This window comes from Microtus ochrogaster, linkage group LG12 (assembly GCF_000317375.1).
Source record: "Microtus ochrogaster isolate Prairie Vole_2 linkage group LG12, MicOch1.0, whole genome shotgun sequence".
NCBI classification, from domain to species: domain Eukaryota; kingdom Metazoa; phylum Chordata; class Mammalia; order Rodentia; family Cricetidae; genus Microtus; species Microtus ochrogaster.
In genome coordinates this window covers 2,237,164-2,250,569 of record NC_022036.1, presented here as the reverse complement: position 1 = coordinate 2,250,569, position 13,406 = coordinate 2,237,164, and the positions used below count along the sequence as shown (strand labels likewise).

Here is a 13,406-nt window from a genome sequence, read left to right as displayed (position 1 = left end):
CAATCATCCTTTTTCCCCATGTTCCCCCCATCCTCCCCTTCTCCCTTTTCTCTCCCCATTTCCCCTTACCCCCATCCCATCCCCAAGATCCCAATTCTCACCCCGGCAATTTTGTCTACTTACCATAGCCAAAAGGATAACTATATGTTTTTCCTTGGTAGTGGAACCATATTTTATACCCAATGCATGACCTAAATTTTTGGAGCCCATTTCCTATGGAGTGATACCTTGCTCAGCCTTGATGCTAGTGGATAGGGGGTTGGTCCTGCCCTAACTTGATATGCCAGACTGTGTTGACTCCTCATGGGAGGCTTTATCTTTTCTGAGGAGTGATGGGAGTTTGGGTAGAAAGAAGGTGGGGAGGGAGTGGAAGGAGGTAGGGAGAGAGAACTATGGCTGGTATGTAAAATTAAAAAAAGAACTTTTAAATAAACTGATTTTTTAATAAGAAAAAGAATATTTTCTCATTCATGCAGATGCTGTCTTCACCCTATTTTATGGTGGAAAGAGTGGTTTATAACCTGAGCAGTAATATTCTTCCTTCTCACTGCTGTTCAGCTCTGTATTTCTTATTTTTTCTAAGTTTACCCAATCTGTAGCTCTTACTAGGACAATGCATCCCTTTAAATCGATATGGAAAAATGGCTTAAATTAATGCTGAATCAGGCCCATTAACATCACACTGATTATGCAGTAAACACACAGTATTGTTTACAGTAGACCTTTCCGAGACCTAACCATGAAATTAAAACTCAGAATCTATTCTGGGAGTAGGCAAATCTTCATAAAAATTTCATTTATCATGAAAGGCAAATGCTTATTCATTGCATAACACTGAAAGACATGGTTACTCCTCCTCAGACCTTCCTAAACATTATTAGGTATTAAGACGAACTATAATTCTTAATTGTGTCTGTAAAGTCAGTGAAAAGATTGCTTCTGTAGGGAGGAAAGAATCCAAGTACTTTATGTGGGATGGATGTTAGGAAAGCAAATCAGTGTAAAGTTACTGGATGGGAGCTATGGGGCAAAGCTTGAGTTTTATTTTTGAAATTCACTAAATGATTACAGAAAAAAAATCTTCTCTATAAACCTTCCTAGTTCTTAGTGCTCACAATGCCTTAAGTACCCTGGAATAATTATCATTTGACTGCTTATTTATTCTGGTTTTGCTATTGGGTTTGTTTGTGTTTGTATTTGCTGGAGTGTTGCTTTCTAAGCAGCATGTGTTTGGTGAATGTGTGCATGAGTATGTACGTGCATATATATGAAAAATATCAAATAATTACACATTTCAAACATCTGCGTTACGTACATCTGCAATTCTAGCCCTCTGGTCCAGCCAGTCAGGATGTTTAGACCTGTCACTTGGTGTTCGGACTACTCGGAAGACTGCCTTTTGGACGCCTGATGGTGGTTCCCGGGGGTTCGAAGCTCCAGGAGCCTGTACCATCTCTATTCGAAGGGGAGAAGAGGAGGTGAAGACAAAGCATGCCAGCAAGGAGCTTCTCCCTCCCATGAATGGGTCAAAGAACCAGTAAGGAGGTCTAGAGCAGGGTTCTTAGATAACACAGAAAATCCCTAACTTCAGAACCGTGGACAGCAGCACCTCCCGCCTAGAGAGAGGCGCGTGCATACCTCCTGCCTTGGCCGGGACTCCAGCCTGGGCCGGTGGTTTCCTTCTCATTTTTGCTTCCAAACCAGACGAGGGCAGGGCAGAAGGGTTGTTACGGCAAGAGGAGTACGGTAGAAAAAGAGAAGGAAAAGGAGGAGGAGGAGGAGGAGGAGGAGGAGGAGGGGCCGGGAAGGGAACAAGAAGGGAAGAGGGGGAAGGTTTCCCTTTGCCAGGCTCGCCCAGGTCTGCAGGCGCTGCTAGAAGCAGCGGCATCTCCAGCTCCTGGCTACTGTTGCCGCTGCTGCTGTGCTCTACAGCTAGAGATGCTTCTCAGTGCCGCGCCGCGCTGAGGCTAAGCGAGCACCCGGGGCTGTGCTCCACTCCTCACATCCTTGATCTCAGCCTGGGAACTGACAGCCTACTGGAAACCCCTCTGAGTCGCTCTGCACAGTGGCCACCCGAGCCCTCGCCCGCAGTGGCAACAGCGGCATCGCTGGGCACATAGCTCTCTGGTTCTCTCCTGTAGGCTCAGTGCTCTCCAGATTTCCCCCACGCGTCCTTTGGTGATTTTTTTTTTTTTTTCCAGAGAAGAGGGCGGGGTAGGTGTCAGTCTCCTCCTCTCTCTCACCCCTCCTATTTCTTCTCGGTTTGAATTTCTTCCCCTGGCATTTCACTGGCTCTCAGAGCAAGAGACCAGACCCACAGAGAGGGGAAAGCAAGGCTGCGCCTCCCCTGCTGCTGCCAGCCCAGAACTGGAACTGGAGGGGGTGAGGGGAGAGGAAACGAAGCAGGAGGAGCTTGGCTTCCTCTTGCATCTGAGGACAGACCAGATCCTTTCAAGAACCCCACGGAGAAGCGGACTGCATCTCCGCAGCGAGCTTTTGGAGTACTGCTGGCCCGGAGGCGAAGGATGGTGGTGTCCCTGAGAGCAGGCTGCAGGGCAGCGCTCTTGCTCTGGATTCTCAGCAGCTTCATCTGCAGAGCCTGGATGGCTCCCTCCACGTTTCGTAAGTAGTTCTCTCCTCTCCGTGGCCCCGTACTGGAGCCACTTCAGTGCCGCATTGGTGTAAGGGCGCCCAGGCATCAACTCCGAGGAGCATTCGCAGTTTTTGCCCCTGGTGTATGTTTGTGTGCATGTATGTGCATCGGATGCCTAGCACTTGCAGGCACTGCCGCAGAGAAGCATAAAAACTCTAAACCCGGGGAGCTCCTTTTTTAGTGTTGATGATTTTCATAGCGCTGGATGCTTCTGGAAAGTTGTTCCTAGTCTTAAAGATTGCTCCGCAACTGCTTGTGATGAGTGTAGTCGTTTCTTGCGACCGATTTGCACAGACTGGAGAAGATTACATTTTACTTGGGTAGTGAGGAAAATAAGCAGAAGTTTCTGATTTTTATTGATGGTTTTAACTTGAGCTTTGGTCTGAGGAGGAAAGAGGAACAGACCTCAAGCAGTTTGGGTACCTTTGGACTCACTAATTTTTTTCTGCCCTCTTAAAAAAAGTTAGTGTTCATTTAGCAGTTGATTATACATATGAAAACGGAGGTCTAATATTGGAACTGAAAATGTGCAAATTACTTAGTAGTTTGGGGTAATGGGCATGACTCATGCAGGCCATGACTTGGGACGGACAGTGCAAAGGAAATGTTATGTTATTAATGGTTAATGAAGAGATGGTTTAAAAGTTATGTAGCTGTCCAAAATGTGTGTTTTTAAAGACAGAGTGAAAGGGAAGATATGATTTGTGTTTTGATGAGGTTTAGAGGAAATGGAAGATTCCAGCTCATTTTCTTCATTCCTTTAGAAATGCATACTGTGTATGAAGAGAGGAAGGACATAGTTGGCTTTGGCTGAGAAAGAGTTCAAGGCTGGACTGATTTTCTGTGGTACTTTGTAGAGTTTTCCTAAGCACAGCCTTGTTTCTGAGGATGGGTGAATCTGTTGGTGAAGGGGTATGGATTTATGGAGTTCAGAGGGAAATATTCTCCACTTAGATAAGTTGAGTTGATTCCAGAGGCCTCACATGTTTTGCGGCCCTCTCTCTGTTTATAGTTCTGTGAATGTATTCATGCTCACCTCCATCTACATTTCCATATTAATATTATCATTCCACTGTACAAAGTGTTAATAATACTTTATTATATTTTGTTAATGAAAAATTCTTGAAATAGGCTTTATATATTGTGATCAGCAATTGCCTACAATGCTACCATTAGCAGTCAGTTGACATAGTCCCAAAGGACCATCTATGAGCTTCTTTGCAGTGATTAAAGAGAGAGAAAAGTGAGAAAAAAAAGACAGCCAAGTTGTAGTAAACTTGAAAAAAGGAAACTTTACGGTAGTCTCAGAATAAAAACAAACCTAAAAAAAATGTACTGCTTTTATCCATGTTTATTGTATAGAGTTAAATGGAAATAGTAAAACAAGACTGCCTGATGCTGACATCTACAGAAATGTGTAACACTACCTATGGGATATTATTCTGATGGAATTTCAATTTCCATTTCAAAATATGTTTGTATAATGGTATAGGATTTGCTTTCATGCTTCCTATATACTCCCTAAAAGTTAAAGTATGTTGTATTCTGTGGTTTGATTTCCTACTTCCCAATAGCTTCCAGAATTCTGTCTCTCATTTTTCCACATGCCTTAGTAGAAATGGGTCAATCTAAAGCAATCACCATGCGTTCAGAATGATATGTTCACCTTCATTACTCTGCTATAGTTTGAAGACTCAAAGTCCTTATTTCATATGTGCTTTTACTACTTAGAATTCAGTGAAAAATAACATAAAATCATAACTTTAGACATTTTTCTGAGCTTTAAAATTTATTTAGTTCTTATTCTATACAACATAAATAGTTACAATATATTTTAAATGTTTAAAATGTTTTTTAAAGAGTTAAAATGGATTAGCTGTGATTTTTTATTAAAAAAATAATAAAAATTTTATTAAGGGTTTTATATAAGGGTTTTATTAAGTTTGAGTTTAAACTCTGAAACACAAGCCCAAAATTGTCATAAATCCTCGAAATAAATTTAATGAGTAATACCTGAATTTAGTGATGAGAATGAACTCTCGAATTTATTTTATTTTTACATATAATGAAAAATATACATTTTATGTTATACTTATTTTGAAGTTATGTTTTCAATACCTAGAAAGACTCAAGGCAGAAAAACAGTAACTCCATGAATCTAAGTTAATGAACAGCTCAACCAGGAGGGGTCATCATGACACAAAAAGTAGCAGAAAACTCATGTCGTTCATGCTTTGAAAATATGATGACTATGCTCAAACATCCTTCTCCCAAGTAACTTTGGAGTGTAAAAGGAATTTTCACATAGATGATTGATATTTTAAATTTCATAATATGTATTTTCAATAGACTATTGCCTAAGGTTTATTTCTTTAAGCTGCTCTGGATATGAGCATAAAGGTTTCTCAACCTGTGTTTTATACATACATTTCAATTTAAATTAAAAGAAGCTTATTTCTTAGATCAAACAAAAATCTGATCACTTTCTGTGTGGTAATTAGAATGATGTGGTACTGAGCAGAAGTGTATGCCTTCCTTTCTTGTGAAAGTCCGTCTGAAAGGCTCAGGAGCACTCCGCCACTAGGGGGTAAATTGATTAGACCATGCTTTTAAGACTTAAGGAGCTGTCCTAAATGACAAGGGAATTAAGCCAGAACTTAGTAAGTTTGGTGTTTAAATATTATTGAATTTTCACTTAAATAAGTGTTTGCTCATGAAGGGCAATTAATGTGATTCTTCTGAAACTATTCTCATATGATTTACTTGAGTCTCATATTTGTGAAATGCATTTTGCACGTGAACAATTAATGTCTTACAAGTTTACTGTTGCATATATGCATATACAAATATATGCACATATATGTGATTTAAGTATGTAGTAAAAACAGAAACATATAACGTATGATATCATATATATAAAAATAGCTGCAATATGAGCATGTTTATATATTACGTAGCATTATTTAACAATTTTGCTTTATTGTAAAGTTCATACTTAGGAATTTTCCTGTATAAGATACTATGATAAAAATATAAAACAATAGTTTATTGATCTATTTTCTCTTTCATAAATTTATATTTTACCCATAGTGATATTTTTAAATATACCATATAAAACAATAATAAATAAAAAGTTGTAGCTTTACATCTCATTTAATCAGAATAGTGAGTTTGTAAAACTGAGAACATACTTTTGATCAACCATATTCAATGGGGAAAAGAGTTATACAATTTTTAGGTTCTGCAAATTAGTAAGAAGAAAACCTTTGACTGGTTGGAGATGAATACATTTCTTAGTTTTACAAACAATGACGCTGTCACTCAGATAATGGTAATTTTTATGTTTAATCATTTATCATAAAGTAAGATGAAATGACATAAAACATATTCCCATATATTTACTATATCTTTCAATTACCCTTCATGCATTTATACATATGCAATTCTTCATTTGGGAGAATTTCAAAGGTGTTTTGTGTATACTGTGTTTTAAAACAGGTTTATATGTTTCCATTACTTTTAGAAGCATCAACCTTCAAGTTTTATAATTTCTTTAAGCTTCTATCTCATTTGTCTGAATTAATAAATCCTATTAGCAAAGAGAACTTAATAAATCTTTAAAAATGAAGGAATCAGCCTTTTTGCCTGACAAATTGGATATTGATTGGAAAATAAAAAGGCCTGTGATGTGTCTGACCCTGATTCAATTTTCTTTTTTAAAAATGGTATATTTACCTGTTACAAAAGTAGAGAATATACATGTAATCTCTGCTTTAAAATTCTTAAATAAAACCTAGTTTGTAATCTTATTAGAAATCCTAGCTATAGAGTAGAAAAATTGTTGAGTTGATAAACTGCCTCCTGTGCAAACATTAGGACCAGAGTTGAAATCCTCAGAATACATGAAAATAGTGACTTCATGGTACACACTGTAAGCCAACTGCTAGTTGGATGGAGACAGGTATGTTGTAGATATTAGTTAAAGGTGTTAGAGTTGCTTGTGCTGTGGAACAGTTTTTTAATGATGCAAAGTTGTGTTGCATTCTTTTGTGTTGCATTTGTTTAATTCTATGAAGCTGTGTTACAATGTCAAGAACACCTGATTGACTAATATACAGTCAGGCAGGAGAAAAGACAGGCAGGGTTGGCAGACAGAGAGAATAAATAAGAGGAGAAATATGTGACGAGATGGAGAAGAAGAGGAGAAGAGAACGTCAGTGGTCAGTCATGCAGCTACACAGCAAGCCTTGGCTTAAGAAGTAAAGGAAGTAATGTAGAATACAGAAAGACAAAAGCCTAGAGGCAAAAGGTAGATAGGATAACTTAAGTTAATAAAGGCTGAATAGAAATAAGGCAGTCTAAGGCTGGACATTTGTAAGTAAGAATAAGCCTCCACATAATATATTTGGGATTTAAATGATTGGCTGCGTCAAAAGCCAAAGAATAAAAAACAACCAACAACCTGGTGGATCCCAAGAGACTACTGGACAACCAGTCTAGCTAACAACTGAACTCCGGGTTAGACAAGATAAACAGTATCAACATTAACAGCTAATAATAGAGGAAGGTACTTGACTTAAAAATTCTGGCTTTCATATGCACATGCACACCTGTATAAATGTAAATGTGGGCACACACAATACACAGACACAGACAATCTAGAAAATGGAAAGTATAAAGTTCAGCAACACCGAAGGACATGTCAAAGTAGATAGAGAAAAGCCCACAATGCCTGAACTCTGCACAAAGTGTTATAGACAAATGAAGAAAGCTGAAAGCAGGAGAGGGGAGAGGTAGTCTCTCCCAGAAAAGGGCATATTAATTGATTGTATAGTGTCAAAGGGTGATCCCTGGATATGTGTGTGTGTGTGTGTGTAAAATTATAATGAGTTCCTGAGTTATATTTAAGAATACATATGTATATACATGAACATAGATTAATGAAATAACAACTAATAGAAAAGGAGGCCATGAATTTAAAAAAGTGCAGATAGGGGTATGGGAAGACTTGAAGGGAGTGAAGTTTAGGAAAAAACAATCTAATTACATAATTATATAGATAAAGGGATAATGAATACATGGTGTCAGCATAGTGATTAATATTGATAAAATGAAGAAATTCAACATGTTTTCACATATTAACTTTGATTTAAAAATACTTTATCTTCTTTCTTAACCTTTATCAAAGTAAATAATAGTGTACACCATAATGTGAACCACAAAAAACAGTTGTGTGCAAAGTAAATTCTCTATTTCTATCAACATCCTTACTTTAAATTGAATATTACTGGCATTTCCAGAGACATGAATCTTTTACAAAATGCAGCTATCAGAAACTTTGGATATGCCTATAATCATTTATTACTCAGTTTTTGGAAGCTACATCTTCATTGTTTGCTATTTTACATAAATGGATAGTAATGAGATGATTTTCATATAACTTTTAATTTTTAAGTTGGAAAATAAGATGACTTCTAACACAGTGAATATTTGAAATTATGAATTTTACCTTCTCCTGAATGCTACACTATCTAAATATTGGGGTGTAGAAATTTCCCATTTCTTGGTCATCATATTTAATTTTATGATGAATAAACTGTACTTAAAACACGTAGCCTTTATGGCAATGAGTCCCTTGTTCCTTTCCAGGTTAGGTGAAAAATGCCTCTGCAGGTTACTGAGAAGCATAGGAGATATGCCAAATTCTGCATTTACATCTTTGCTGTCTGCAGAAAACCCACATTCAGTAGGCAGGTGCATATGAAGAGAGTGGTAGTGTCAGGAAAATTGTGTCGATTCCTTTTTCCAATATCTGGAGAATCTGTTGAATGGTAGAAAGAAGATTAATAAACCCAATTGTCTCATGTTTCCATATTATCGATGATTGGACAGAAGTTAATATTTGAGCTCCATCTCAGTCCCTTTCTGATCAAGAATTAAAGCAAAGAAGAGAATTTTGATTATTGTGCCAGCTAAAACCACAAAATACTTTCCTTTCCTATAATAGCATTATATAAAATTGAAGAAAACGAGTATGAGAGAATTTTTGCAGGCTTTAGAATCAAGGACTGAGTATGCTTGTTTTTCTCATGTGTTATGTTGCAGAAAAATTATAGTTTTTATGTAATTTCCTCAGTGTTCCTTTCATCCCTTCTTTCTGCATGGCCCTATTAATGATGTTTACTTCAGTGAGAAGCACTTTCCTATCCAGAGTAAATAATATTATCATTTACCACATAGCCTGGTGGTAGAGTGGTCCCTGCAGATTCACGTCCATCCTATGTCTGCAGCAGATACACTCACACTCCACAACTTACTGACCTGTTACTTTACGTCCACTTTTGTGCCCTTCGTACCTTCTATACAGTTATGAAGATACTGATTCTTTCAGTCATCAAGCACCACAGTCGTCCGTTGACTTCAAAGTTGATTATTGCCTTAGCTGAGAACTCCGTACATAGATCTCTTCAGACTCCTGCTTAGTTCATTTGGGTGGCAGACAAATCATGCTAACAGCTTGAAGTATCTGACTTGCTTTTCACACTCCAGATTTTTAAACCTCCCCTGATAGTAGGAAATCTGGAAATAAAGATGTAGGCATTGGCTCCAAGTTTGCTTGTTGAAGATAACATATTTTTGGTACACTGTAAAAGTGTCGAAGAAATATAGAGGTGCTCCTGAGAGATACAGTCTGCATTATTCTTCTAATTTGGGATTATTTGAAATGCCGTCATAAAAAGAAATGTTAATTATCTTTTTAAAAATGTGTTAATGTCTAGAAGCGTGAAAAAATGACTCTGGAAATATTTAACTAAGGAAAATATCCTCAAACATAGAAAAGATTTTGTTTGTTTATGGTTTTGCCTTTTCTAGTACATCCATTGCTTTTGTTATTTGCACTGGGATAGGGGGCTGAGATGTGAATCTCAGAAAAATGACAGTCGAGAGAGGTGTGACCTATATACACACTGTCAGATTCGCTAAGCCTGTGCTGTGTGGCTCATCTAAGTTGGAACTGTGTTATATAAACTTTAATGAAATTCAACAAGGATTTACTCACCTCTCTGTCATAACGTCAAGTTGGAATAATATGTGAAAGGAAAAGTTTTCTTCTTGACACAATTTCCCACTAAATCCTGCGACCATATCAGTGTTGTCTTTCTGTAATGCTATTATTTGAATGCTATGCACAGATGAAAGTAAATGTACAAAGTTTAAATAAAATAGCTTTCGAAGTGGAGAAGCATTGAGTTAACACACAAAACAGCACACTAGTATTTTCATCATCTAAACATTAAAGATGCCTATTGTAACTCATATGGATCCAGATACTTGAACTAACATGAAATGTAGGCTGATTAAATAGAAACTCTCTGCTAAATAATTTTCCATGAAAGCCACGTGCAATGGAAATTAAATTGTCAAATGTGCTAATATTATGTAACATCTACTGTTAGATACTTTTTGTCTATTTTTCAGATATTGAATAGTATTCAGGAATGGAAGAACAGTATAAGCAATGATATGTTTCCAGATGTTAGCATATTTTTGTGTCAGCATTTGTGTAAAACATGCCTATCACACAGAAGACATAAATGATCATAAATGTAAAGCGGAAATTTACAATTTTATACAATATATGAGAAATATTTTTAGGTTAAAGGAAATATGTCCAGAAAAATAAAATTAAATGTCTCAAAAATATTACTTTTCAGATAATTAACTGAGCGTATTAAGTTAATAGTATTTTGAATATAATACTTTCAGATGAATAAATGAAAGCTTAAGTATTTTAAAGTCAACAAAGCAAAAAAACATTTTAATGTAGGGATTATTTCTCCTACCTATGCTCTCCTGGCCACGAAGTGCTTGAAAGTGAATGTGTCCAAGGAGTCCTTCACACCATGAGGTATGAAATCGCTACTAGCCCATAGGAAAACCTACGTTCAACTCCGAGTAAAATCAACTGTCAGGTTTTCAAATAATTTTTACTAGACATAAAAATAATGGTTATCACTTAAATAATTTGACTAATGTATATTTTATAATATGTAAATGACATGAAATTATACCTAATATGTGGGAATGGCTCATGATAGAAACCATGAAATTTTCAGAACTTCCCTAGCTTTTACAAATTAGTCAATAAATGAGTAATTTAAACTGACACCAACCTCTCATTTTGCTTTTGGGGCCTTATCTTAATATGGGAATAAAAAGAAACATTTAATCGGATGTCATCGTCATGCACACCTTTAATTTCAGCACTTAGAAGGTGGAGGCAAGTAGATTTCTTGAGTTCAAGGACAGCCTGATCTGCACAGTGTGTTCCAGGGCAGCCAGAGCTACATTATGAGACAATGTCTCAAAATATATAATTAAATCATTTCTCCCATCCCTTTCCTCTCTGCAGGCATACCCCTGTACTCATTGTTCTTGCCTCCCTTTTTTCAAATTGCTGTTACACACATACTCACACACACACACACACACACACACACACACACACACACTCATTTGATTGTTATAATATTATGTTAAAGATGTGAATGATTGTGTTTACACTGGGTGTTTTCTTTGGTGAAAATAGCAAACAATATCTGGGTATGATATTCTATAGGCTTTTTGTGTTTTAGGTTTTATTTGGGTGACTTGGTACCAAAGATTGGGTTGCTCTCTACATGTTTATTTTACAGCAATACTTCAGTGTGAAGTTGAGAAAACCGATTTGGATAATGGATTTAACACCATGCCTAAGTCAGCAGCATGAATTCTTCCTATGCCTTTGATTTGATGCATAGTGCAGGGATCTGGGAGTGAACCTTGCTCTTATTCTCTAAGCAATTATGAATCTCAGCTTGTAACCATGTGGCCTTTGAAATGTTCACTGGCTGTTTCTGTAGACATAACAGGGAATGTTCTACTGCCTCTGTGTTTCCAGGTTTTGTTTATTCATGGTCATTTTGTTTTATGCTTAGTTGATTTCAAATTGTTTTGTCAGACAGAAAATATATATGACACATAAATAGTACAGCTCTTTCAATTATAAGAGTATTAAGTCATTTTTGTTTTACTTCACAGGACTTTTTTAATGTAATTTAGTTTTATGAGAAAATTATCATTAAAGTTATTTAAACATTTGTTTATACTTATGAAGAATATTAAATTGTTTTGTAAGAATATTTAAAATCTGATTTAAAATCATATCTCAATATGTTCTGAAAGTTGATTTTACAAAATACACCCCAAACTGTAACTATCAATACAATTTGCTAAATCTACAAGCTGTCTGTAGAGTGTTCCTTTCATATTTCTTAGTCTGTAAACTATTTTTGAGATCTCTAGAGACATTTGCTTCACGAACAAGGAGAACATACATATTCCATTTTTGAGCACGTATACTTTTTGTCTCTTGTCCCTGGTCTCTAGTGTTATAGTAAGGGTTTTAACATTTGCCATGTCTTAATTCTGTAGCCTTCCAAAATCTGCTAGGTTTCTAATCTTGCCCCTACAGTTATCAGCGATAGTAAAATAAGTAAACAGGTTTTCAAACATATTTTTACTTTTGTTATGCTCTTCTTTTAATATCCCTGCCTTACTTTTAATAAAATGTGTTCATATGACATATGGTAATAAATCATTTACTAATGTAATGTGTCCGTTTAGATACTTACATGCTCTATAATGCTTCTATCCAATTAGACAGATCTGATTCATCAAACAGTTTCTGATGATACAAAATTACCTGAATATTTATTGAAACATCTGACACCAGAACCTCTTACCTAATACATAATATTATGTGGAGTTGTCCACTGTACCATCAAACACTAAAGCCTTACTTCTTCCTTCCACATGGTTCCTCTAACCTTAAGGAATCACTATTTTACTCTCAAAATCTTTGTGAGTAGTTCTTTTGATTTCTAATGTAATATTTGGTTTTAATGCCTATATTAAGTTACAACATAAATTGCTCCAGATCTATCAATATTGTTCCTAATGCCACGATTCCATTCATTTTATGGAATATAAATATACACAGAAATATACATACCTTACCTTTATGCAAGTTCAGACAACTGAAACTAAAATTGTTCTTATTTTGTAGATATTATAATAGTATTGCAAAAAACATGAAAATAAATGTGTCTCCTTAGCACACGGACTTATGTTTGTTTGGGATGTATATGCAAGAGAACAATTGTTGCATCCTAATTGCTTTAGTCTTAATCTTTTGAGAAAGCTCCACACTATTTTCCATGATGATTTTCCTAATGTATAGTCTAATCAGCATTGTACAAAGGAAAACCACTCTTCAGTGAAAATCCTCTCCTGGTTATCTATTTCTCTACTCTACCCTTCCCTTTTAATGTCACATCATTTCTGCTCAGCTTTTATATCCCATAATCTGTCTGCAGTAATGTCCCGGCACTATCAGCGATACCACATTCGGAGGCCAAAAACATGGTCTTATAACTCTTCTACAGATATGTTTTCTTGTAGAAATATATTCTCTTGCTTTTCTTTTGCTGCTTTAAGGTAAAGTTATTTCTCTCACAAAACCCAAGATTTTGGACTAGACTGGAATATCAACTCCCTGTGCCAATTTGGTCTGAATGCAAGTGAGAGACTGTGAGAAGTAATAATTCTTTAAAAAAATCTAGGTTGTTAATGAATATAGTGGTAATAATACTATTTATGTGATGCAACAATGAGTAGTTACCTCCAAACATACTACAATAAGATATATATA

The 13,406-nt window shown here is 36.1% G+C and overlaps 1 protein-coding gene across 1 annotated transcript in view; it reads left to right on the top strand.

The window, feature by feature from the left end:
* Window positions 1-2,202: 2,202 nt before the first annotated feature.
* Window positions 2,203-13,406, top strand: part of Cntnap2 (contactin associated protein like 2) — a 2,135,903-nt gene continuing 2,124,699 nt past the window's right edge. Inside the window, exon 1 of the mRNA XM_005363796.2 lies at window positions 2,203-2,622. Coding sequence (XP_005363853.1) covers window positions 2,526-2,622 — 97 coding nt within the window. The 5' untranslated portion in view covers window positions 2,203-2,525. The remainder of the gene's footprint in view (window positions 2,623-13,406) is intronic.